The 25718-nt window shown below is 42.8% G+C and overlaps 1 protein-coding gene across 3 annotated transcripts in view; it reads right to left on the bottom strand.

Annotated features, from left to right (window-relative positions):
- LOC127627436 (phospholipase A2 inhibitor and Ly6/PLAUR domain-containing protein-like) overlaps positions 1-25718 on the bottom strand; it is a 349614-nt gene that overhangs the window by 245723 nt on the left and 78173 nt on the right. Inside the window, exon 1 of one of the 3 annotated variants that reach the window (XM_052103803.1) lies at positions 4977-5033. The exons of 1 other annotated variant lie outside the window; for it this stretch is intronic. In XM_052103803.1, the coding sequence (XP_051959763.1) occupies positions 4977-5025 (49 nt within the window). In that variant the 5' untranslated portion in view covers positions 5026-5033. Of the gene's footprint in view, positions 1-2041; positions 2133-4976; positions 5034-25718 lie in introns of those variants that run through there. One more of the 3 variants, XM_052103805.1, reaches the window with a different exon arrangement.

Raw genomic sequence — 25718 nt, 5'->3', positions numbered from 1 at the left:
ACTCCTAGAAAAATAGGGACTGGCTCAACATAGTGGAAATCTTGCTAGAAAGCAGCCTTTCTCCTTTGTGCTGAACTTAGAACAGCACTATTACAAGCTGTCCACAAATCCTCTCTAGACAACTGATCTATCACATCATTAATCCTCAACTCTGGTTGTTGCGAATTTGGCCCTTTTTCTTTAATTTCTTTCCTCCCCCCCCATATATATATATATTTGTACTACATATCCCACAATTCCAAGCAAACTACACTACTAAATTTAGTGCACTACATTACCCATGGATAATGGTCGAGGTCTATAAGTAGACCTCACTTCCTTCCTTTGTTTCTTTGGCATTGGTGAGGTGTGGGTGTTTGAATGGACACCCAACCATGTCCTTTGACTCCTTTCCTTAGGATGAGTTAAGTTTGTTTTACCAATTGTATTGTTTGAATTTGTTTATTAGAATTGTTTGGATTGAGTATATGAGTTTGATTTCCTTTTATTGTATTGTTTGTAGTGACTTAAGACCATCTTGTACATCTTGTACATCCTATCCATCTGTTAACAACTGGCCATTTACATCGTGTGAATCAGCTCCATGTGAATGTATGAACTTCATGTCATGTGAATTACCCAAAGCTTAATCATCCTGAACTGAAAATAAAAGAGAGCAAAGGACTGGTATTTGTTCCGTGTTTTAATCAGACACGCCATCAAGTTTCTGCTATTCCGATGAACTTTGGATATATTTAACATCTGATATCCTACACTGGTAATTCAAGCAAAGCAAGCTTTTCTCTCAGTTTGCTAAGATAATAAGACTGCCCAATTTCATGGATATTTTGAAAATCTTCAACAATACCTTGAATAGAAGACTCAGGTAATAGCAATTTAGCTTGCAGTTTCAGGTAGAAGAGGGTTGCATTTCTTAGAAACAGAGATTCATCCACAACTTCAGGAAAATTGTGGTCTACAACCTCCGATCTCTCCCTCTCAGACACAACATCAGAAACTGGAGTTTCCATGACCATAGCAGGCTCTATCAAATGGTTTACAGAGCATATATTGTGTGTCTGTGATACATGTGATGCAAATGTAGATCTCACCTTAAATGTCCTGTTGCAACCAAATGAACCAGATCTCCAGACCTGTCTGAATATGGCTCTTCAAATGAGACAAAAACTGTCTTAGGGTCCCACATTGAACTTCACAAATGTCTACATGGCATTTAAATGTTTTATCACACATTTGAGCCTGATACTCTTTAGCAGACCTGTGATGTTCCCTGTGATGTCTGTATATGTGGGACTTCAATGAAGAAAACTTAGTGAAAACATGTGGGCCGTCAAGCACACCACATCTAAATCGTGAATTAGGCACATTTCTATGCAATTTCACATGCTGCACAAAACTCAGGATTGTATTGCTCTCAATATTACAGAATTGACAGATAAACATGTTCAACTGCAAAAAACAAAACTTCACAAGCTAATACATGCACAGCAATAAAGACATTTTTTGCTGTTAGTCCACAGTATGTGTAAATGGTGAGCTTTTAAATTTGACTGTGAAAAATTCACCAGAGTTTAAGGGGTTAACACATCAGCTACACAATGATTAAATGAAAATTGTCAGACTTTTTTACAATGATAAAATAAATATTTATTTTCTTTTATAAGCATATGCATGAATTATTTAAAAACATCTGACACATATTTCAGTCAACATGATCTCAAAATTGACATTTACTATATACATTTTCCTTCATCTGTGCATTTTATCCCCCCTACAAAAACATTTTTGTCTTTGTAATCTTTCATCAAAATGTACTAACATGCTCCACCTATGAAACAACTTTATCTTTTCAGCTGACATCACCAAGCTCTCTTCCCTTATAAATGCAATATAGAAAATAAAAATCATATAGAGATGACTTTTTATGGTCCAATTAATTCTCAATGAATGAAATGAAGTCCCAAACTAAATGTTTCTCTTGTTGAGCATATTTCATGTTAGCTTTTAAGGAGATCATTATATGGAAAGTAAAGGACAGTACCTGGAGCATCTTTGTCATTACAGCTGTCAGTGTTGCAGCATGAAGAAGAAATCTTAGTGTCGCCGAGGTTCATGAACCCAGTTTGACAATAACTTGGCTGAGCACAAGTCTTTAGTTTTATGTCCATAGTAGAGACACCTGAAAACAATGATAAAAATTAATCATACAGGAATAACAATACTTAATGCAATAAGGTCAGTCATAAATTAACACAGTGATATCTGCTTGGAAATGTTGCCATGTAAATCTGGGTAAATATTATTCATATAATAACATGTACTGTAGAATTAATTAATGAAAATATGTGGTCAGAATACATTTAGACTAAACTGTACAAAGTGCAATTAATGAGGCAAATATTGTTTAGTAAGTGATTGATTGGTTGTCAACTGTTATACAAATTGTAACATTTTAGTGTAAATTGTTTCACACTGTATTTCACTCTGATCTCACTGGCGACAGTTGAAAGTTCTTCAGATAAACTTGGTCTGTGCTTCCCAAAATTCTAAATTCTAACCACTTAAGAAATTCCGCTTCCAGTGGCTGAAGCAGAAACTGTTTTTGTACATCTGGGCACATAAGCTCCAGTTTCCAGGTGAAATATCCACAGGTTGGTGCCAAAAACAAGTTTTTAGAATTTTTAGTTGTAAATTATGTTATACAGTCAATAGAAATAAATGTTTAACCTGACTCAAACCCCAACATAAAAATTTGATCTCAGATGGTAAATAAAAGGTCAGAATCTCGCTTGTCTATGATAATGTAAATACGATAACTTTTTTGTGTTTCAATGTTGGACAAGAACCCGGGACACTGAGGCTTCTTAGTCATGCCACAGAAGAAGGTAACCACATTGTTGGTTTGGTTGCAACATGTTTACTTCACATGTGATCATGTTGCAATAATCAGTGTTGGGTGTATCCAATTACAAACTAATACATTACTATAATCTAATTATTTAAAATAAAAAAGAAGTGTAAAACATTTAATTTTAAATACTTGTAATCAAATTACAGTTACTGACTTTCAATTAAAATTATTACTTTTGCTAAAGTAATCTGTATAATATATTTAAAATATGAATTAATATGTATGTCTGTTAGTGTTTCTGTGACAGCTGAAGGGACATTTTGAATTTGAGCGGAAAACCAAAAACTAGGGATGTCATAAAAAAAAATCTATATATTGATTATTGATTGGCATTTTATTTTATCAATAAATTTGAGGCATCGATATATTAACATCAGCCATTATTTAAATTAGAACCCTAATTTGTGTGCTTTCAATTCATTGCCAGTTGCATTCCATTCAATGTAGTCTGATGTAATAGCTTTGGGAGACCACAAGGGGGCAACATAATATTTATTGAAGCTGGTAGTGGCATGAACATGCCATCACACACACATTACGAGCTGGTGGAAGTCCAAAGTTACAAAAGTTTTTGTAGTTCTTCAAGAATTAAAGTGATGTTGATGAGTTTGCAGGTTAGTGTTTGAAACTGGTGTAACTGTGCAAACTGAACTATGTTAATTACGCAATTTCTCTGTATGTTGCATTGAATAGGTCTTTGATTCAAACTGTCAAACCACAAAAAGACATACTTGTAACTGAAAACACATTGTGTAGGCCCTATGAAAGAACTATAACACAATATATCATCCAGTAATAACTACTAGAGTAAATAATCATCTTTTGATAATGATTTGGGTTGAGTTTGGTGGAAAACTTTGCGAGTTGAGTTCAATAGCAATGCTGAATTTTTAACAGCCTCTGGAAATGGCGAGCCCACACTGTGTGCATACATACCTTCATAGAAAATAATTGTTTCAAATTTCAGAATGCATCTTGTCTGCCAGATGAGCAACCCACTTTAATTAACCTTGTCGCTCATACTTTTATTTAGTAATAATACAATGAAAGATTTAGAAAGTTATTTAATAGTAGAATAATTAGTAGTGTGATTACTTTTTAGTTACACTAATAGGTAAAGTAATCTGCTTTCAGTTTAGAGAATTCATTTGTATTGGATTACTTATTTTTAGTAACTAACCCAACACTGGCAATAATACTGTTTAAGACATAAAAATGTGCAATTACACAAAGTGAGGTCGAGATGTCTGAGACCATTGTGAAAATGCTTTTTTTTTTACTTTTGTTTTTTTTAGCATTTTTCAAATTTATTACAATTTATGTAAATTTGTGTACATTTAACATGGGTTTCAAAATTAGTATTTGGTATTTCTCCCTTTTGCTTTAATGACAGCATGCACTTGAGCTGGCATGGATTAAACAAGTTTGTGCAAAACCTGATGATCGATGTTATTCCAGCATTTGAACATTTTAATTGTGTTCTTCAATGGAAACATGGAAATATGACCTTGAGTTGAATTCAATGTCACAAATTTGCTTACATTGGTTTAGTAACTTAGAAATTGTACAGAATCTTCAATATTTCATGTTTATTTTAAGTCATAAAGTTTTTTGTTTTAAATCCTAAAATTTTGTTTATTTACAGGTTTAAGTTAGATTTGAAATCACAGATTTTCAATGTGGTCTCAGACTTTTGGATCCTACTGTACATCATGAAATAGTCAGAAATCAAAATACAAATCTGGTAAATATTTTATGCTTGCAGTTTTAATTTCAGCCCAGTAAAAGAGTAGCAGTTATGTGACAATTTAAATTATAACAGTATATTTCCACTCAATCATAATGGACTTACCAGTTATTTTCACTTTTGAACTTATACACACTGAAAATCCACTAAAGCATGTCTCCGTTTGTTCTATGCAAGTACCCGTCAGGTCTGGTATGCATGTTTTACAGTTTAGAGAGTATCCTAGAGAGAGAGAGAGAGAGAAAGACATTCAATGACCTCTGTATGCATACCAATAATTAAATAGACTAACATTAAATATTCTAGATGTTTTTGTACCTCCAGTGAAAAGAATGAAAAGCAGCACAAAAGAGACTTGAAGATCCATCTTTGGTGAAGAGGCGAATTAACTAACACTGTGCTCATTTCAGGGGCATTTTATAGCTGTTGGGGTTGTAATGAGGAAATTCAATTTTAAATAAAATGAAAGATCATTAATACATTGTTATGTATTTAAGGAATAGCCACATAAACAAAGGGGAGAATGCAATGTAACTTGTATTTGGGTGGAATGTATCCTACTGCACCCTTAAAATCAAGTAAACTAGTGCGCTGTTTTAAACAACTTAATATACAATAAATATATAACCAATAAGTAATCATTTTGAAATGTAACTACATACAGCACAACTATTCTGCTCCAAGTTCTTAGCCAGCAACACCCCATTATTTGTTTTAGTTTAAGTTTATTATTGAAACTCATTAGATTAAGTCCACAGTGTTGCTTAATCACCAGTTATACCAGGACGCATAAACAAAGTATAGAAAAAAACATACTTGGATATGACATTTAAAATTAAAAAAAAATAATTTGAAGGTTTGTGGATATTCAGTTTTCCGTAGAAAATACAGTATCTATTATACAATGTCATAATCCAAGATTCTGTGTGTGATGCAGAGTTCAAGAGGTTACTATAAAAGAAATGCAGTTTAGCACCCTCTTTTTCAAATACAGCTTTACCAATAAGTTTGTTTGTTACCCAAACTTCTTCAGGAAATATAGATTTTGTACATAGATCAGTAAATGTGAAGAACATTTTTTATTTTTTACTGATGCAATATTTTGTAAAAAAAAAAAAAAAACATCAAAAAAGTTGAGTTCCTCATGAAAGGAAAGTTAAGCGACAAACAGGCTTTATTTAGTTTTGGTGGTAAGCTGTGGTCTTCACTGCATTTATAGAATGGCAGTCCTGTCACGTTTATGGCCTTGTTGATCACAGAGCACAGTGTATTGTGACTACATTTACATTTACATTTATGCATTTGGCAGACGCTTTTATCCAAAGCTGTCATGTTTTTTGTCTCGTCCCGTCATGGTATGTCTTGTTCCTGTTCTTTCTCTCTACTCTGTCGCCCTCTGCTGGTCTTTATAGGTTACTTTTCCTTTCCTTTCTCTCGTCCTCCAGCTGTTCCTCATCTCCCCTTAATTCCTTGTTAGTTCTCTTCCCACCTGTTCCTGTTTTCCCCGCTGATTAGGCCTCTACTTCCCTCTCTGCTCTTCCTGCTTTCTTTGTCTGAGTCTCACTAGAGTTTCACACGCAAGAAGCTAACCACTGTCTCGTTTGTCACTGTCCAGTCCTGTCCTGTTGCCATCCGCCTTACCATACTACCTGTTCACTGCTAACCGTCCTCGATATTTGTATTCTGTCCAGTTAGTCCCTACGCAGCTAGTGGTCTGGTTACTACAGTCTCGCCTCGACCCTTGTCTACCCTTGGAGAACATGCAGCCTGTCGCCGCTTCACTGCTACCCCGACTGCTGTCTAAGGACTCTCACTGAAAGTTATCAGAAGAAGTTTCCGTTATTTATCGCCCTCTCTGCGGGTAGTTTGTGTTTGCCTTTTACCTCTCAAGGAGAAGATTTGTGTTCTTCATTATTGCTGCATTGAACTGTCATTAAAGACTCTATTTTTGTTATATCGCTTTTGGGTCCTCACTTACCTGCACAACAGTAGACTCAGACCAGAATGGACCCAGCGACCCCTGATCCGTTTCAGTCTGCCGTCGAGATCCAGGGTGCGATGTTAGGCAGACACGAAGTGGAGTTATCTGCTACACGGCGTGCCATCGAGACCCTGGCGCTCAAGTCTCTGATCTCACTGGACAGATACATCTTCTTCGCCTCGATTCACCGGCCGCCCCCAGGGCTCCCGTGCCTCCTGAACCCAGGATCAATAACCCGCCGAGCTATGCTGGTGAGCCCACAGAGTGCCGCGCGTTTCTCACCCAGCGTGATGTTGTTTTTTCTCTCCAGCCCACCACTTACTCCCAGAGCAAAGCTCGTATCGCCTACGTATTATCTCTCCTTTCTGGACGGGCTCGAGAGTGGGGAACGACCATCTGGGAGTCGGAGGCTGATTGTATGACCCGATATCAGGACTTTAAGGAGGAGATGATACGGTTTTTGACCGTTCTGTTTTTGGTGAAGAAGCTTCCCGGGTCTTGTCTTCATTATGCCAGCGTAAGCGGTCTGTCACTGTTTACTCCATGGAGTTTCGGACTCTTGCTGCCTCCTGCGATTGGAATGAGCCGGCGTTATTCGCCCGCTTTCTGGAGGGTCTCTGCGCGGAGGTCAAGGATGAGATTCTCTCTCGAGAGGTTCCTTCCCGTGTGGATTCCGCAATTGAACTCGCTATTCGCATAGAGAAGCGGTTCGACATTCATCACAGAGCACGTGGAGGAGAGTCCGCTGTCTTCGTTGCTCCCCTCTCCGCAGCACTACCATCTTCCTCCGCCACCCTGGTTTCCGAGCCCATGCAACTGGGGGGCATCCGCATCTCGGCTAAGGAGAAGGAGCGAAGAATCATCAACCGTCTCTGTCTCTATTGTGGTTCTGCCACTCACTACGTCACCTCCTGCCCGGTAAAAGCCAGAGCTCGCCAGTAAGAGGAGAGCTACTGGTGAGCGCTACAACTCTGGCCTCTCCCTTAAGGTCTTGCACTACCTTTTCTGTCCATCTCCGCTGGACCGTTTCTTCAGCCACCTTCAGTGCTTTGACTCTAGGGCGGAGGGCTGTTTCATGGACGAGACCTGGGCTCGGGAACATGGTATCCCTCTTTTGGATTTAGAGGAGCCCACGGCCCTGTTTGCCTTGGACGGTAGTTCTCTCCCCAGGATTCAGCATGAGACGTTACCTTTAACCCTCACTGTCTCTGGTAATCATAGCGAGACCATTTATTTTTTTATTTTTCAGTCACCTTTCGCCCCTATTGTTTTAGGCCATCCCTGGCTAGTTCGACATAATCCCTCTATTAATTGGTCTAAGAATACTATCCTTTCAAGGAGCGTCTCTTGTCATGTGGAATGTTTAATGTCTGCTATTCCCCCATTTCCTCTGTCTCTTTCTCTCAGGAGGAGCCTGGTGATTTGACTGGGGTGCCGGAGGAGTATCACGATCTGCGGGCGGTGTTCTGTCAGTCCGGGCCACTTCTCTCCCTCCGCATCGTTCAGTATGATTGTAATATCGAGCTTCTTCCGGGAACCACTCCTCCCGGGGAAGACTTTACTCGCTGTCGGCTCCCGAACGTCAGACTCTCGAAGATTATTTATCTGTAGCTCTCGATGCGGTACTATTGTCCCTCCTCCTCTCCGCCGGGCGGAGTTTTTTTGTTCAAAAGAAGGACGGGTCCTTGCGCCCCTGCATTGATTATCGAGGGCTGAATGACATAACAGTTAAGAATCGTTACCCGCTCCCTCTTATGTCATCAGCTTTCGAGATCTTGCAGGGAGCCAAGTTTTTTACTAAGTTGGACCTGCGTAACGCTTACCATCTTGTACGCATTAGGGAAGGGGACGAGTGGAAGACGGCGTTTAACACTCCGTTAGGGCACTTTGAATATCAGGTCCTTCCTTTCGGTCTCGTAAATGCCCCAGCTGTCTTTCAGGCACTGATAAATGACGTCCTGAGAGACATGCTGAACATCTTTGTTTTCGTTTACCTCGACGATATCCTGATTTTCTCGCCTTCACTCCAAATTCATGTCCAGCATGTTCGGCGCGTCCTTCAGGGCCTATTAGAGAACCGTCTTTACGTGAAGGCTGAGAAATGCACTTTCCATGCCTCCTCCGTAATTTTTCTCGGCTCTGTCATTTCTGCAGAGGGTATTAGGATGGACTCCGCTAAGGTCCAAGCCGTTATAGATTGGCCCGTACCTAAGTCACGCGTCGAGCTGCAGCGCTTTCTCGGCTTCGCTAATTTTTATCGACGCTTCATCCGTAATTTCAGTCAGGTGGCTTCTCCCCTGACTGCCCTTACATCTGTCAAGACGTGCTTTAAATGGTCCGTTTCCGCCCAGGGGGCTTTTGATCTTCTCAAGAATCGCTTTACGTCCGCGCCCATCCTCGTTACACCTGATTTATCTAGACAGTTCGTTGTTGAGGTTGACGCGTCAGAGGTGGGCGTGGGAGCCATCCTTTCCCAGCACTCTCTCTCTGACAACAAGGTCCACCCTTGCGCGTACTTTTCTCATTGTCTGTCGCCGTCTGAACGTAACTATGATGTGGGTAACCGCAAGCTGCTTGCCATCCGCCTAGCTCTAGGCGAATGGCGACAGTGGTTGGAGGGGGCGACCGTTCCTTTTGTCGTTTGGACTGACCATAGGAATCTAGAGTACATTCGTTCTGCTAAACAACTTAATGCGCGTCAAGCCCATTGGGCTCTGTTTTTCGCTCAATTTGATTTTGTTATTTCCTACCGTCCAGGCTCCAAAAACATCAAGCTTGATGCCTTATCGCGTCTCTTTTCTTCAGAAGTCCCAACGGACCCCGAGGGGATTCTCCCTGAGGGACGTGTCGTCGGTTCGACTGTCTGGGGAATTGAGAGGCAGGTTAGACGAGCGCTCGCTCACACTCCTTCACCGCGCACCTGTCCTAAACACCTTTTCATTCCCGCCCCTACCCGCCTGGCCGTCCTTCAGTGGGCTCACTCAGCCAAGTTGTTTGGCCACCCCGGCGTTCGGGGTACGCTTGCTTCCATTCGCCAACATTTTTGGTGGGCCACTCGGGAACGTGACATGCGTCGTTTTGTGGCGGCTTGCTCCGTCTGCACGCAGACTAAGTCTGGGAACTCCCCTCCTGCCGGACTTCTCAGACCACTTCCTATTCCCTCTCGACCGTGGTCACACATTGCCTTAGATTTTATCACCGGACTTCCTTCGTCGGCGGGCAAGACAGTTATTCTCACTGTTATCGATCGATTCTCTAAGGCGGCCCATTTTATCCCCCTCGCTAAGCTCCCCTCCGCTAAGGAGACGGCGCAAATTATCATCGAAAATGTTTTCAGAATTCATGGCCTTCCTTCCGACATCGTTTCAGATAGAGGTCCGCAGTTCACGTCTCAATTTTGGAGGGAGTTTTGTCGTTTGATTGGGGCTTCCGTCAGTCTCTCGTCCGGCTTCCACCCTTAGTCTAACGGTCAAGCCGAACGGGCCAATCAGACTGCTGGTCGCATCTTGCGCAGTCTTTCTTTCCGTAACCCCGCGTCCTGGTCTGAACACCTTCCCTGGGCAGAATACGCCCATAACTCGCTTCCTTCGTCCGCCACCGGGCTGTCTCCTTTTCAGAGTAGCCTCGGGTACCAACCTCCGCTGTTCGCGTCTCAGCTCGCTGTCCTGCGTTCCCACCGCTCAGGCTTTTGTTCAACGCTGTGAGACAGTTCCGGCAATTTCAGCAGCTAGTACAGCATTGTGGCAAGAGGGATACAACGTCTCGTTCCCTCCATCAGGGAATGGAGGTTACGACATTAACCGAATCGTTCCCCTTCGGTCACTCACTCGATGTGGTGTCAATGTAGTGACACTAGGGGTCCCTATGGAAAAACGCCACAACAGATGAACAGTGTTACGTGTACTGCCGATGCAGGTGCAAGCAAGCTGCCGCGTGCATAATAGCAGGTGCATCAGACTCCACATAACCTCCCCCGACGCCCCAAAGATGCGTACACACCACATCCCTGAGAGGGGGAAATGACGTAAGTAGCGTGGGAGCAGGCCACGCCAGCCTCAGCCTTTTCTCTCTATGTTCTCTGATTATTAGATTTGGCTGGGGCCATCTAACGCTATCATCCGCATTGGGGAAGGTGTTCTTTTCCTTTCCTATTCTTTCAGGGGGAAAAAAACCCAGCGGAGACCACATCATGCCCAAAAGGGGAGGTCAACATGTGGCAATACGACACATGGGCTCAGCAGCTGCACACACAGCCACGAAGGGGGGGGGAGGGGGGCTCTACAAACACAGCTACCAGGGGCAGAGGGAGCTCTGCCCAAGGGAGACACGTGTCCACCTGCAGGGAGACAATCCAGAACTCGACTGGGGGTAAAAGTGCACATTTTCTCCTCAGGGGAGGGGAAAGGGGCTATATGCAGGCGATACACCTGGCACGGACGAGACCGGCTCAACTCGGAGATTGTAAAATCTTGCAAAGTATTGGGTGTTGCCCAACCCACTTCTCTGCAGATTTCTGCTACAGAGGTGTCATTGGACAGTGCCCATGAGGACGCTACACTCCTTGTAGAGTGTGCTCGAACCCGCATGAGGGAAGGCATGGCCTGGGTCTGGTAGGCCAATGCAATGGCATCCACGATCCAGTGTGCAAGCCTCTGTTTAGAGACGGCATTCCCTTTCTGCTGTCCACCAAAGCAGACAAAGAGCTGCTCGGAGCGTCTAAAGCTCTGCGTGCGATCCATGTAGGTGTGCAAAGCAACGACAGGTCACAGCAAAGACAGGTCTGGGTCTGCCTCCTCCAGGGGCAGCACTTGCAGGTTCACCACCTGATCCCTGAAAGGGGTTTGTGGGAACCTTGTGCACATAGCCCGGGCAGGGTCTCAGGATCACGTAAGAATCTGCCAGACCGAACTCCAGGCAAGAGTTGCTGACAGAACGCTTGCAGGTCCCCCACCCTCTTGATGGAGGTGAGCGCAGGGGGGGGGGGCGTCTTTAAGGAGAGGGATTTCAGCTCAACTGACTCTAGCAGCTCAAATGGGGCTCTCCGAAGGCCCAGGAGGACCACAGAGAGATCCCATGGGGGAAGAGGCATGGTCTGGGAAGATTCAGCCTCCGGGTGCCTCTGAGGAACATGATGATCAGGTCATGTTTCCCTAGGGACTTACCATCAACTGCACCATGGTTTGCAGCAATATTGGCTAATTATACCTTCAAGGTGGAGGGGGACAGCCGCCCCTCCAACCTCTCCTGATGGAAGGAAAGCACTGACCCGACTGCGCATCTCTGGTGGTCTTCGCCTCAGGGAGAACACCAGTTTGGGAACAGGCACCACTTCAGGGCATAAAGCTGCCTCAGTAGAGGAGCTCTGGCCTGAGTGATCAGTCTACCACTGCTGGTGGTAGCCCACTTAGGTCTTCCGCATCCCGTCCAAGGGCCAGACGTGGAGGTTCCAGAGGTCTGGTCTAATGTTGTCACGGTACCACAATTTCAGTAGTCGGTACCAATACCAGTGAAATTTCAGAGTACTTCGATACCATTTTCGGTACCAAAGCAAAACACAAAAACAGGTTACTGAACAACACTCTTTTATTAACAAAATTAACAAAACATTAGCAGCAGAACTAAGAACAAAAATATGCCATTGAGCAACACTTCAAGTTAAATATATTATTTTTGAATTATAACAAAACTGTACAATGCATGCTTGAAGTATTTTTGAACACTTATATAAGATTTGCTTCAACTTTTACTTTAAGTTTTTACCAAGTACAAAAAAAAACTAAATAAACAAGCTTACAATAGAATGAATAAAAAACAATTTCCAATCTAAAGTGCAAAGTGCTCTCGTATTAATAAAGCTGCATATTGCCAGTTTTATTCACGATAAAAAATGCAGTTACACACATTATGATTAAATAAGTCACGAGCAATCGCATTCTAATCTAGCTGCATTAAGCGTGCACGCTCGAGTGATGAGCGTCCCCGAGGCAGAGTCTCTCTCAGCCGGGTGCAATTTCAATCTCTCCCCCTTAGATCGGGACATTCACGCAACTCATATAAGAGGCACCGACCACACAGAAATGCCAGTTTCTGAGTTTATAGTTATTAACATGAGCTGATTCTGTATTATTTGAACTTTAATAAAGCTATAACGCATTAAATTTTACTGCATTTAAGATGTAACGCGGGGATGTTTCCTTTAAAAAGCTCCGGCTCCCCTTATTCCACAACGAGAGTGCTTCAGAATTTACCTTTTTTTTTATTTTAATTTTTTATAAATAATTCCCTAATACTTTGGGATCTACATAAGATGAAACTGTGAAAGTTTAGAGTGCATCTGGACTGATCTGTGTAATTCTTCCTCTCCTCCATCAGAAGTGAACTGCAGCTCTCACTTCATCAAATGAGATCAACGACCATTCGACAACGAAGAATTTTCTCGTTTCAGCCCTAATACAAATGATAATATGCTTTTAAACTCACCTGCTGTATTTGCATGAAATAATCCGGGTGTCTGGCTTTCAGGTGCTTTATTATGTTTGTTGTGTTTCCTCCTTTCATCAGAAAATTGTGTTTACACATAGGTTTTTGCTGATCTATGATGTTTTCCCTTTTCATCAGCCTCAAATCCAAAGAATTTCCAAAACTGGACTTTTCCACTTTTCTTTTCAGGTATCGTAACAAAAGATTTACCTCCTGGTCCTCCAACGGGGGAGGGAGTGGTCTGGATACCAGCTCCGTAGCAGACGTCTTGCTCCCTGGGTTGTCTGTCTCAAGGGCACTTAGGAGCCTTCCGGTTCCTCTTGCCGGCCCAGAAGAAGGAGGGCATCAGCTTCCTGCGGGGGGGCTCTACGCTGGGGCAGAGAACTGGGCTCGGGTTGAGGTGGAGCTTTCAATGCCTCCCTTTTTCACCGCCGAGAACTGCTGGGCGAAGTCCTCAACTGTGTCCCGAACCCAGGAATCAATCATCGAGCCGTGAGCGCTCAGGGGAGGCTGGATAGTTCCAGTCCAACCCGATACTTGCAGCGCCCGGGCAAGCATGGCGGTCAGCCCTGCATTGGCCTCAGACTGGGCAGGCAGACCCGAAGGTGGCAGACCAGCCGAGTCCTCAGCGTTCGACATCGCCATTGCGCACATCGATGCAGCAATCGAACCAGACGTCAAGCTGGCCGTGAGGCAGGCTGGTCTCATTTCGGAACCGGATGGGTGCTAACGAGCATGCTGGGGAATGGGAGGTTTGCGGGACATTACCTGGTGAAACCACAGCGGCTGGAGTGGCTTTCCCCCATTTGAAGAAGGAAAGCTGCAACCACAACGTTGCCATGGTCATATTATCGCAATGAGAACATGAGCCATCCACAAATGCTGCCTCGTTGTGATCGCTGCCCAGACACGTGAGGCAGCACCCATGGCCGTCGGAGGTGGAGAGATAACGATCGCATCCAGGAATCACAAGGACGGAAAAGCATCTTTAAAAAGACACGTCTTTAAAAGACGTTCAACAGCAATGTATGTGCTCTTTTAAGAAATCTATTCTTTTAGCAGAAAATATACTCTTAAGTAGCACTGTCGAAGTGCCCAGGGACAAATCTGCAGTTGGCATGCAGAAGGAGAGAAAGCCACTGGAATGCGGCGTATATCCAACAGCATACACTTCTGTAGAAGTGAATGGAACTGCAGTAGTATTCAGCTCGCTGACATTACAACTGCTCGGCTCCAAAGAAAAATCTGAATGAATCCTGCATTCCAGCTCCCTTTTATACCCACATGTCCGAGAGAGTGGCATGCAAATTCCCTAAGATAAAGATCTGAGGTGATTGGGGCTCTCAAGATCGACCCCTAGTGTCACTACATCAACACAACATCGAGTGAGTGACAGAAGGGGAACAATAATTCAATATATAACGATGAAATAATTAGTTATATTGAAATAATTATAAATAATAAATATATATAAAAAAATAAGAATACATTACATTATTTAGGCACACAAGTTTGTATTAAAAAACATAATACAAAAAGTTGCATTAGAATGCAATATATTGTTTATTTTCATATGATTGAATACAAGTCTATCATTTGCCTACAGTTCAGAGCAATCCATTTTGCAAATTAATTTCAGTACATGATTTATTATAAGGGGTTGTTTAAGGACACGTCAAAGTACACATCCATACATACTTCTGGAGTGTCTCTGTTGCATTTAGTCATAAACATATTGTTTTTAGGTCGCTGTGTCAAGTTAAACAAAGTTTGAAACATGTTAAACAAAGTAAAACATGCCTTGAGATACCTGCATTCAGATTTACACTTCATCATGCTGTGTTTGAATGCAAGAATTTGCTCTCTGTAAGTGTGGTTTGTTCTCTTTATAAGCTGTGTGTTGCCAAAACAGCGAGTTTCGCATACTGCCCCCTGGAGAAAACAGGTGGTACTCCTTAACTGTGTAACCGGTCCTACTCAAACCGCTCTGAGCTTTATTCGTACCGGTGTCAGCATTATATTATTTTATATATGCTACTGTATAGGTTATGATTTCTATGCTGATAATTCCCCCACACTTGACACTTAATTGCTTATTTTTGCTTGTTTTGTGCTTCTTTTTCTTGCGAGATCTGGGAACACAAGTTGTATATCACCCACCCTTATCTAAGAGTACTGTAGTTTTTTTTTTAAAAGATCATTATTAACCATTATTTTATTGGTTTTAACAGGTTTCTAAACTATGATTGGCCATCTCCCATGTCAGAAGCGGACTTAAATTAAACCACATAGAACCATGTTGGGAAGGAAGGAGTTTTAAGAAAGTTTATTAAATAATTTTGGCTTTGTTCGTAGCCACAATGCATTTGAAATTACTGTGATTAAATTGCAGACTGTCTGCTTTAATTTGTAGTTATTCACATTCAAATTGGTTGAACGTTTTAGGAATTACAGCATGTTTTATACACAGACCCCATTTCAATGGTTCTAAAATAATGGGAAAATGGACTGAGAAGCCTTTTCATGGTCAGGTGTGGGCTGTTCCCAGGTTATTTCTGTTATTAAACAGTTAAAAGGTCTGGAGCTGATTCCAAATGAGGAATTTGTATTTAAAAGCCAATGCTGTAAACTCTGATGTCCAAAGAGCTGTCAATGCAAGTTAAGCTAGCAATCATTAGGCAAGGCAAGGCAAGGCAAGTTTATTTATATAGCACATTTCATACACAATAGTAATTCAAAGTGCTTTACATAGAAGAGATTAAAATAAGAATAATTGAAACAGTTTAGAATATAAAATAAAATACAGTACAAACAGTCGGACACACAGTGGCACAGTGCTCATTCAGTAAATGCACAGCTAAACAGATGTGTTTTGAGTCTGGATTTGAATGTGACTACTGTAGGAGCACATCTGATCTCTTCTGGAAGCTGGTTCCAGCTGCGGCTGCCATAATAGCTAAAAGCAGACTCTCCTTGCTTAGAGTGAACCCTTGGTATTTCTAGCTGATGTGATCCTAATGATCTGATTGATCTGTTGGGTTTATATTCAGTGAGCATATCTGCAATATATTGAGGTCCTAGCCCATTGAGTGATTTATATACCAGTAATAATACTTTAAAATCAATCCTAAATGTAACTGGGAGCCAGTGTAAAGACCTGAGAACTGGTGTGATATGTTCATATTTTCTGGTTCTGCTCAGAATCATGGTCTTTTGGGAAGGCCAGTGAGGAGTCCATTACAATAATCCACCCTGCTGGTGATGAAAGCATGCACAAGTTTCTCTAGGTCTTGACTGGAAACAAAGCATCTAATTCTTGCAATATTTTTCAGATGATAGTATGCTGATTTAGTTATTGCTTTGACATGACTACTGAAACTAAGGTCTGACTCTAGAGACACACCAAGATTCCTGACTTGATTTTTAGTTGTTTGACCCCTAGCGTCAAGGTATGCATTCACCTTGAGAACTTCATCTGTGTTTCCAAACGCAATGACTTCAGTTTTGTCTTTGTTTAACTGAAGAACGTTTTGGCACATCCAACTGTTAACTTCATCAATGCATTGGCGCAGGGAGTCAATGGGGCTGTAATCGTTAGGTGATAGGGCTAAGTAGATCTGTGTGTCGTCTGCATAGCTGTGGTAAGCAATTTGGTTCTTTCTCATTATTTGGCTCATTGGGAGCATATACAGGTTGAACAGGAGTGGCGCAAGTATTGAGCCTTGAGGGACTCCACATGTCATGGACGTCCACTCAGATTTATGGTCTCCTATACTCACATAATAACCTCTCCCTTCTAAGTATGACCTCAACCATTTTAGGACCATCCCAGAAAGCCCCACCCAGTTTTCCAGCCTTTCAAGATGTATGTTGTGATCGACAGTGTCAAATGCAGCACTGAGGTCGAGTAGTACCAGTACTGATAGTTTGCCTGTATCAGTATTTAAGCGAATATCGTTTATTATCTTTATGAGCGCTGTCTCTGTGCTGTGATGCAATCGGAAACCAGATTGAAAATTGTCAAAGTATCCATTCGAGTTCAAGAATTTGTTCAGCTGATTGAAGACAACTTTTTCATTGATCTTGCCTATGAAAGGAAGATTTGAGATTGGTCTATAGTTGCTTAATATGGTCTTATCCAGATTGATCTTTTTCAAGAGGGGCTTGACAACTGCAGTTTTCAGGGAGTTTGGAAAACAACTCAAGGATGTGCTGATCTCCTTTCTGATATTATTGATTTTTTCAGAGAAGAAAGAAGCAAACTCACTGCACTTGCTGTCTGAGAGCAATTCACTGGGAATCTGGCTTGGGGGGTTTGTCAGTCTCTGAAATTAGGCTTAAAATCTTTTTTAAAAATACATCAGAGAGACAGCAGAAATCTTAGGAGTGTCCAAATTAACAATTTAGTACATTCTTAAAAAGAAAGAACACACTGGTGATCACCCAAAGGCTTGGACAACCATGGAAGGCAACTGTGGTGGAGGATCACAAAATTCGTTCCTTGATCACGAAAAACCACTTCACAACAACAAGTCAAGAACACTCTCCAGGAGGTAGGCGTATCATTATCAATGTCTACAATCAAGAGAAGATTTCATGAAGGGAAATACACAAGGTGTAAACCACTGGTAATCCTCAAGAATAGGAAGGCCAGATTAGACTGTTCAGAAAAAAGCCTGCCAAGTTCTTGAACACTTCATTGGACAGATAAAACTAAGGTGAACTTTTACCAGAATCATGATAAGGGTTTGGAGAAGGGAAGGAACCTAACTGATAGTTTTTAAAAAGCACGTTCGACATGAAAAGCACTGAAGCAACTATGTCATATATTTGTGGCGGAGACACATTTATGTGGCCAAGTGTGAGAATGTGTTTATACAGTCAGAGGCCAATCAGTAAAAATGCATTAAGTGACCAAGTGTAAATACCCCCAAATATACATCGCTGTATATAAAATATAGTAACAGAGCAGGGGATGCACAGCATATGTTGCACACCCCGTTTATTAGGCCGGGCTGACAGATGAGAATAAAACTGTTAAAACAAGACAGAATGAAGAGACTGGAGAAACAGGTTTGCGCTGCAAGTAATCCCCAGCAGCTATATTGATTTAACTGTTTTTCCACATTCTTTTAAACAATAAAGGAATTTTCTTTTCTTTTGTTACTTCAAAACCAAGATATGGCATTTGGTTTTCTTTTCCACAATCAATCTCCTTTCTCACTAATTTTCTTGTTCACAGAATTCACATTGACATTAGGTTTTCAAATAAACCTATAAACTTGACTCTTTGCATCTATAATGATAAGCCAAAATGTATTTACACACACATAAATGTTTTACGTGACTTAACTTGTAAGGCAATTATTACTTGAGATATTTATGTAATACACATATTTATTCTTCAAATCTTATTTGTTTGATCTTTAACAATGTCACCACTTTGCATTAATATGTATATTCTCCTTTACATATCAGGAAACAATGTAATATTACGTTTGTGCACACTGAAATGATTACTTGTACCATCTGACTGGGAAAGTGCATTAACTTAGAACTCTCATGGAACCCAACACAGATACTGTATTATAAGAGTAAAAATTAATAATGAACACTCTAAGATGGTAACTGGAGCCTGTTTGAGGTAAATTAATTACATTAATTGAGCGCACCACACCGGGGTTCCCAAAATGGCGGATGATTATCAAATTTGACATCTTATCACAAATCAGAGCATATACACTAAAGACAACACATGCATATATGTGTGTGTTATGCAACCTGATATATTTTGTGTTATTTTGTCCACAGTCATACCTGTTAAAACAGGAAAGAATGAAGAGATGGGAGAAACAGCTCTGCGCCGCACGTAATACCCAGCTGCTATGAGGCACTGCAAATGTGTACATTCTTTGGGTGTGTCACACATACAGCCCATTTAACCTACCAAATTCACATGAATAGGTTGTCTTTATTTATATTGGAAATGGAATAGAGAGAAAAAACGTCATAAGTTAATGGGCATATGTTCAGCATATCCAACCTAGTCTCATAGAATGAACATTACTATAACTACATTTTTGCAAACTGAGTTTCACATGCCACTTTATACGTTTGATGCAGTTTCCTGGTGAAATGACCACTAGAGGCACTACAACAATGGCGCATTTCATTCACTTTTACAATTCACAGGTACTGTGACTGTTTAGGACTTTATAAACACATATTTTTTGTTCTATATCTCACACCCTATACCTCACACATCATTTGAAAAACAACACGTTGTAATGCTTGTATTACAGACCCACCCACCCCATTTACACCAGTGCAATTAACTTCAATTCAATTCAATACTTTATTGCCATACAACTCGGTACAAGTTGTTAGGGATTTGCTTCAGTGTGCTCATAACAACAAGATGCAACCAAAGACATAGAACAATTATATACACAACGATATCCCCCACGGGATGACACTTGACACAGACAGATAAAAGTAAAAGGAACACACCGCTCACCACGTACTTGGATGACAGTCCAGTATGCTATAGTGGCTGATGTCGGATAGGAGTGACAATTACATACGAATACACAGCGCAAATCCACAACTCTACAATAGATAGATAAAATCGATAAAAAACACTGATGGTTGTCATAAAATATATAAAAAAGTACAATAAAACCCTATAAAAAAATTTGTGCCAATAATGCAAAAAAATATGCAAATACTGCAGACTCGTTAAGAGAGCCTTTTTTCCATAAGTGACTGGTTCATGGGTTGAGGGCTGTTAAGAGATTTTATAGCTCTGCAATATGTACTATTGAGGAAGCGGGAGGTTTTTGTCTTAATAGCTCTTAACCTTCTTCCTGATGGAAGTATGGAGGAAAGGTAGTTGGCAGGGTGAGTATCATCTTGTAGGATTCTAAGGCCTTTGCGACGAATCACGGGCCTCATAGATCTCACAGATTGGGGAGAGTTTGCAGCCAATGATTTTTGAGGCTGTATTCACTATCCTGTCTAGCTGAGACCTCTGCTGGACAGTGGAGTTGCCATACCAGACAGTAATAGAAAAGTAAGGACACTCTCGATGGCAGCTTGGTAGAACTGCAACATACAAGCAACTCCAAATTTCCTCAACTGTCGAAGGAAAAAAAGCCTCTGATGGGCTTTTTAGTAATGGTAGTTATGTTATCATCCCATTTTAAAGATGATGATATCGTAGTACCTAAAAACCTAAAACTGTCCACCCGCTCCACCACCTCCCCATTAATGTACAGGGGCTGGGACAACTTCCCCTTTCTACGGAAGTCAACCACTAGCTCCTTAGTTTTGGAGACATTTAACTCTAAATTGTGGTTGGAACACCATTCAATCAATGCGAGGACCTCTTTCCTATAGGCAACATCGTCGTCCCCAGAAATGAGCCCCACTATTGTTGTATCATCTGCAAATTTAAACATTTTAACAGATTCAGTGTGTGATGTGCAATCATCTGTGTATATTGAATATAAAAGAGGTGACAAAACACAACCCTGAGGGGCTCCAGTGTTAATATGCTTAACATTAGAGATGTTATTGCCTATTTTTACCACTTGTGTTCTCTGCACCAGAAAATCCCAGATCCAGTAACATAAAGAATTATGGACCCCGATTTGTTGGAGTTTCAGAAAAGGTTTGCTGGGTAAAATTGTGTTAAAAGCAGAGCTATAATCTATAAAAAGGATCTTTGCATGATTGCCTTTGACCTCCAGGTGCTGTAGAATGGAATGGAGACATAGGGATACAGCGTCCTCAACAGACCTGTTTGCCCTATAGGCAAATTGAAAGGGGTCGAGCCTGACCACACTGGACAGATGATTACATACTATTCTCTCAAAGATTTTCATTATAACAGATGTCAGTGCTACAGGTCGGTAGTCGTTCAGGCAGCTTATATTGGGTTTTTGGGCACAGGAATTATGACAGCGGACTTAAAACATTGGGGAACAGTGCATTCCCTCAAGGACCAGTTAAATATGTCTGTAAGAACTGGTGCTAATTCATCTGCACAATGTTTGATAGTGGCAGGGATACGAGGTCAGGACCTGCAGCTTTCCTGCAGTTCTGCTTTCGTAATAAAAGCCTAACCTCATCCACCTCTATTACAAAAGGAGGGCTGGGGTTTTGATGTTCATCGATTGTGTGATGTCAGTCAACATAATTTCTGTCAAAGCGACAGTAAAACTCATTAAGACTGTCAGGCAGCTTAGGATCATCACTGACCACTGGCCTGTACTAGTATAGTTAGTAATCTGCCTCAGACCCTCCCATACCCCTCTATTGTCATTAACCTGTAGTTTGCTTTCCAGCTTGTGCCTATAGTCAGCCTTGGCCTTATGAACAGCTGCCTCAAAGTCATATTTAGCAGCCTTATATAGATCCCTATCCCCACTCTTATAGGCATTATGTTTATTTTTCCATAGATGTTTTATCTCTCTGCTAAACCACGGCTTATTATTACTGTACACAGTCACTGACTTTGTAGGCACACATACATTTTCAACAAAGTTAATATAGGCATTAACCACCTCAGTAAATTCATTAAGATCACAACATGACTCTTTAAAAACAGACCAGTCTGTATTATCAAAGCAGTAATTGAGTGCACCGATTCCTTGAGAAGACCATTGTTTTACTACCTTAGTTTTTGTTTTTACAGATTTTAATTTCTGACGATAAACAGGGATCAGAAGGACAGTGTTATGGTCTGACTGTCCCAAGGGAGCCCAAGCTACTGCATGAAAGGCATTAGCAATAGTACAATAACACTGGTCCAATACTTTATCGTACCTGGTAGGCACCCGAATCTGCTGTTTAAACCTGGGCAGAGACCGCTTCAAGTTGACATGGTTAAAGTCCCCTAAAATCAACACTGTAGCGTCCGGATAAGAGTTTTCGATGCTCATAATATGAGCAAAAAGTTGTTGGGCTGCCTCAGACTCAGAAGCTTGAGGGGGTATATACACAGCGACAAGTATGATAGAGGTGAAATCCCTTGGTAGGTAAAACGGTCTGCACTTTATGGTGAGCGTCTCGAGAACTGGGGAGCAGGCCTGTGCGATCACTGTTGTGTCCGTGCACCACCTCTCGTTCATGTAAAAACCTACACCGCCGCCTTTTACCTTCTGAGAAGCTTCGGTGCGGTCGGCGCGGTGAAGGTTGAAGCCGTCCTGGTTAACTGCCGAGTCAGAAATGCCAGCGCCAAGCCAGGTTTCGGTAAAACACAGGATGGAGCAGTCTGCAATAACCCGTCTGCTATTGAGGAGGATGGCAAGCTCATCGCATTTGTTGACTAATGAGCAAACGTTGGAGAGTAAAATGCTCGGTAGTGGAGATCGATGCCTCCGCCGTTTAAGCCGAACCAGAGCGCCAGCTCTTTTGCCCCGTTTCCTGGGCTTCCGCTGGGATTTGTGGTTGGTATGCATTCGCCTAGCCCCGGTGTCTGCAGACCCGACAAAAACATCTTCAGCATAAGAGTCCAACTTTAATTGAAAGTTTAACATATTGTCTCGTATGTGAAGAAGGGCCAGCCTATCGTATTTTATCTGGCCAAAGACGTAATCCACTCGAAAACATAACACTAACAAACATATCGACAGACAGAGCAACACTTGCACTGTAGCTCACCTGATAGACTGTTGAACTTTGGACTCGGAGACTGAGGATTGAGCCCAAAAATGAAAGTGAAAGTGCCATAGAAGTGACACTGCATGACATGGTTGCTTCAGTGGTTTTCATGTCGAATTTGCTTTTTAAACACTATCAGTTAGGTTTAATATCCAACTAATATTCATCTTAAAAACCTCATCTGAATACAACATTATTTCACCCACTTTTGGCACCCCCCACTGGACATTTCACTGGGAAACTGCAGACAAACGTGCAATGAAGCATGTAATTTTGTTTTGCAAAAATGTTGCCATTGTAAGGCAGGGTGCTAATGTGTTTGCATTCAAAGGCAAAGAGCAAATGTATGATCTTTGAGAAAATCAACAAACTAACTTTCTCACAATTAGCAACTCTTCCTGAGGCACCACACCCCACTGAGCGAAGACTGCACTCATTGTTGACCTAGACACATCTCTCCCATTCTCTCCTCTCTCCCCCATTCAGCTCAGAATCACCTAAGATCTGTATGTAACAAAAGTCTATATCTGATGTATACAAATAATGTAACTAGTGTAACATGTTTGGAATCATTTAAAATGTCTCAGTGCGTCTGGTATTGTGCTCTTATTCCCAGGTTTGGAAACTTAATGACAACGAAGTTATAAGGTCTTTGCCAAATGCTTTATAATTCTGGAGGTATGTCCCCAGGACTTCCAAACCTAACCACTCCCAAAATCTCCTTTGTCCATGGTTTGGGTATTTAAGGAAAGGCAACACATTGCTCAGGGCTCTCTGTAATCAGACGATCCCAAACAGTTTACTGTTTGCAATTTATATCAAGTGATTGCAATTCGAATTTCTTATGTTTTGATAAAATGTCTAACTTTGACTTATCAATGTCTAATTGGAATTGATGAATTGATTATGTTACCTGGTCAATAAATTGTCAACATTTGATTTTATTCTGACTGACTCTGACATTGTGTTTCCCAAACAGATTAAACGATTCGTGTGTTACCGCAAGTCTGCTTCAGATTAGTGACGACTAATATTTGGCATCGATTCAAGTGTACTTGGTTTGCAAAGACAAAAAGGGAATTTACGTTTAGAACAGCAAACGCTGTGTGGCAGCGGGGGCGTGGTCAAGCGCCCGTCCGGGAGAGAAAAGCGGTAAGGGCGCTCACACCTGAGCTAAATGATGACTAACACCTGTCTCTGATTGCAGTAACATGAGGAGAGCGGCATAAAAAGGGCAGGAGCGACGGAGCACAGGAGGAAAAAGAAGCAAAGACTGTCTCTGCATACCCTTTAAAGAAAAAGATTAAAAAAGACTTACCCTTTAAGTTGACGCTGGTTTCCTTGTTTTGTGTTACATTGGTGCCGAAACCGGGACCATTTTTTTTTCTTTATGATGGAACAAGGTCGCCCCATAGAGTCCTCCCAGCTGGCGGAAATCCTCCAGTCCCTCGCTAATCTCCATCAAGGCCACCAACAATCCCTGCTTGAGCTCGGTAGGATCAAGATCGGCGGTTCTTCGAGATCATGCGGGCTCAGGCAGAGGACCGACTAGCTATCCGGAGCCTCCTCAGCCAGGAGGCTGCGTCAGCCCCAGCCACGACCCCGGACACCACGCTACGCTGCCCCCACCCATGTTACAGAAGATGGGGGTGGCAGATGATCCTGAGGCCTTCCTCGACCTGTTTGAGAGGACGGCTGAAATCTGGGGCTGGCGCCCGAACAGTGGGCAGCCCGTCTAATTCCTCTCCTGTCCGGGGAAGCACAGCTCGCGGCACAACAACTGCCAGCGACGAACCTCCTGGCTTACTCTGACCTGAAGAGGGCCATTCTGCAGCGGGTTGGTCGGAGCCCGGAAGAGAATCGCCAGCTCTTCCGAAGCATGAAGCTGGAGAAGTCCGACCACCCGTTTGCGTTTGTTCAACGGCTCCGGGACGCTTGTCGGCGGTGGCTGCTCGCGGGGGACCGCGACGTCGAGGGAGTCATCCCGCAATTTACGCAAAGACTGCCCAGGAGAACGGCGGAATGGGTCCAGTGCCACCGCCCGGCGTCGCTGGAGGCAGCTGTTCAGCTCGCGGAGGACCACCTGGCGGTGATGCCGAGGGCAGATGAGCCCTCCCCCCTTTCTCTCTCTCCCCTTCCCCTGTGTCTTCCCCTGTTTCCCCCCCCCTGTTCCCTCTCGCTCTGCTCTCTCCCCAGGGCCCGTTCCTGCCCCCCGCAGGCGTGGAGGATACATCAGGCCAACTTCCCGGCCGTGGGAGAACCCGCCTAACCCTTCCCCGTCCTTCAGCCGCTCTCCTCCTCAGGTGGTGGCGCCTGCCAGCACGGGTGCGGCCGTGGCGCCTGAGCCGGTCTGTTGGAGGTGCGGAGACCCGGACCACTTCCGGGATCAGTGTCCGCTGATGGAGGTGGGGACGGTGGTGCGGGTCTCCGATGTCCCGCAGGCTGCCCCCGGTCGGGCTGGAGCGTACCGGGTCCCGGTAAGGATCCAGGGGGTACATACCAAGCATTGATGGATACCGGCTGTAATCAGACCACCATCCACCAACGCTTGGTTCAACCCGGGCTTTGGGCACAGCTAAGCGGGTGAGGGTGAGGTGTGTGCATGGGGATATTCACAAGTACCCCATGGTGACTTTAGCAATCAAATTCGGGGAGAAAAACATAGTGTGGAGGCAGCGGTTAGTTCTCGCCTCACCCATCCGCTAATCTTGGGTACTGATTGGCCGAATTTTAGAAATGTATTAGAGGGAGTTTGTGCGGATGGGTCCTGCATGAAAGTGAAGAGGTGTGTGATGTGCGATGCTTTGGCAGGGAGGCGGAGCCGGGCCGTCCTCGGCTGCTCCGAGTGACGAGGGAAGGGGCGAGGGGTCACCCCTCCTCTCAGGGAGTTCCCTGAGGGGGACTTCCCCTTGGAGCAGTCGTGGGATGAAACC

Source organism: Xyrauchen texanus, chromosome 34, assembly GCF_025860055.1.
Source record: "Xyrauchen texanus isolate HMW12.3.18 chromosome 34, RBS_HiC_50CHRs, whole genome shotgun sequence".
NCBI classification, from domain to species: Eukaryota; Metazoa; Chordata; class Actinopteri; order Cypriniformes; family Catostomidae; genus Xyrauchen; species Xyrauchen texanus.
This window is presented reverse-complemented; position numbering and strand designations above follow the sequence as displayed.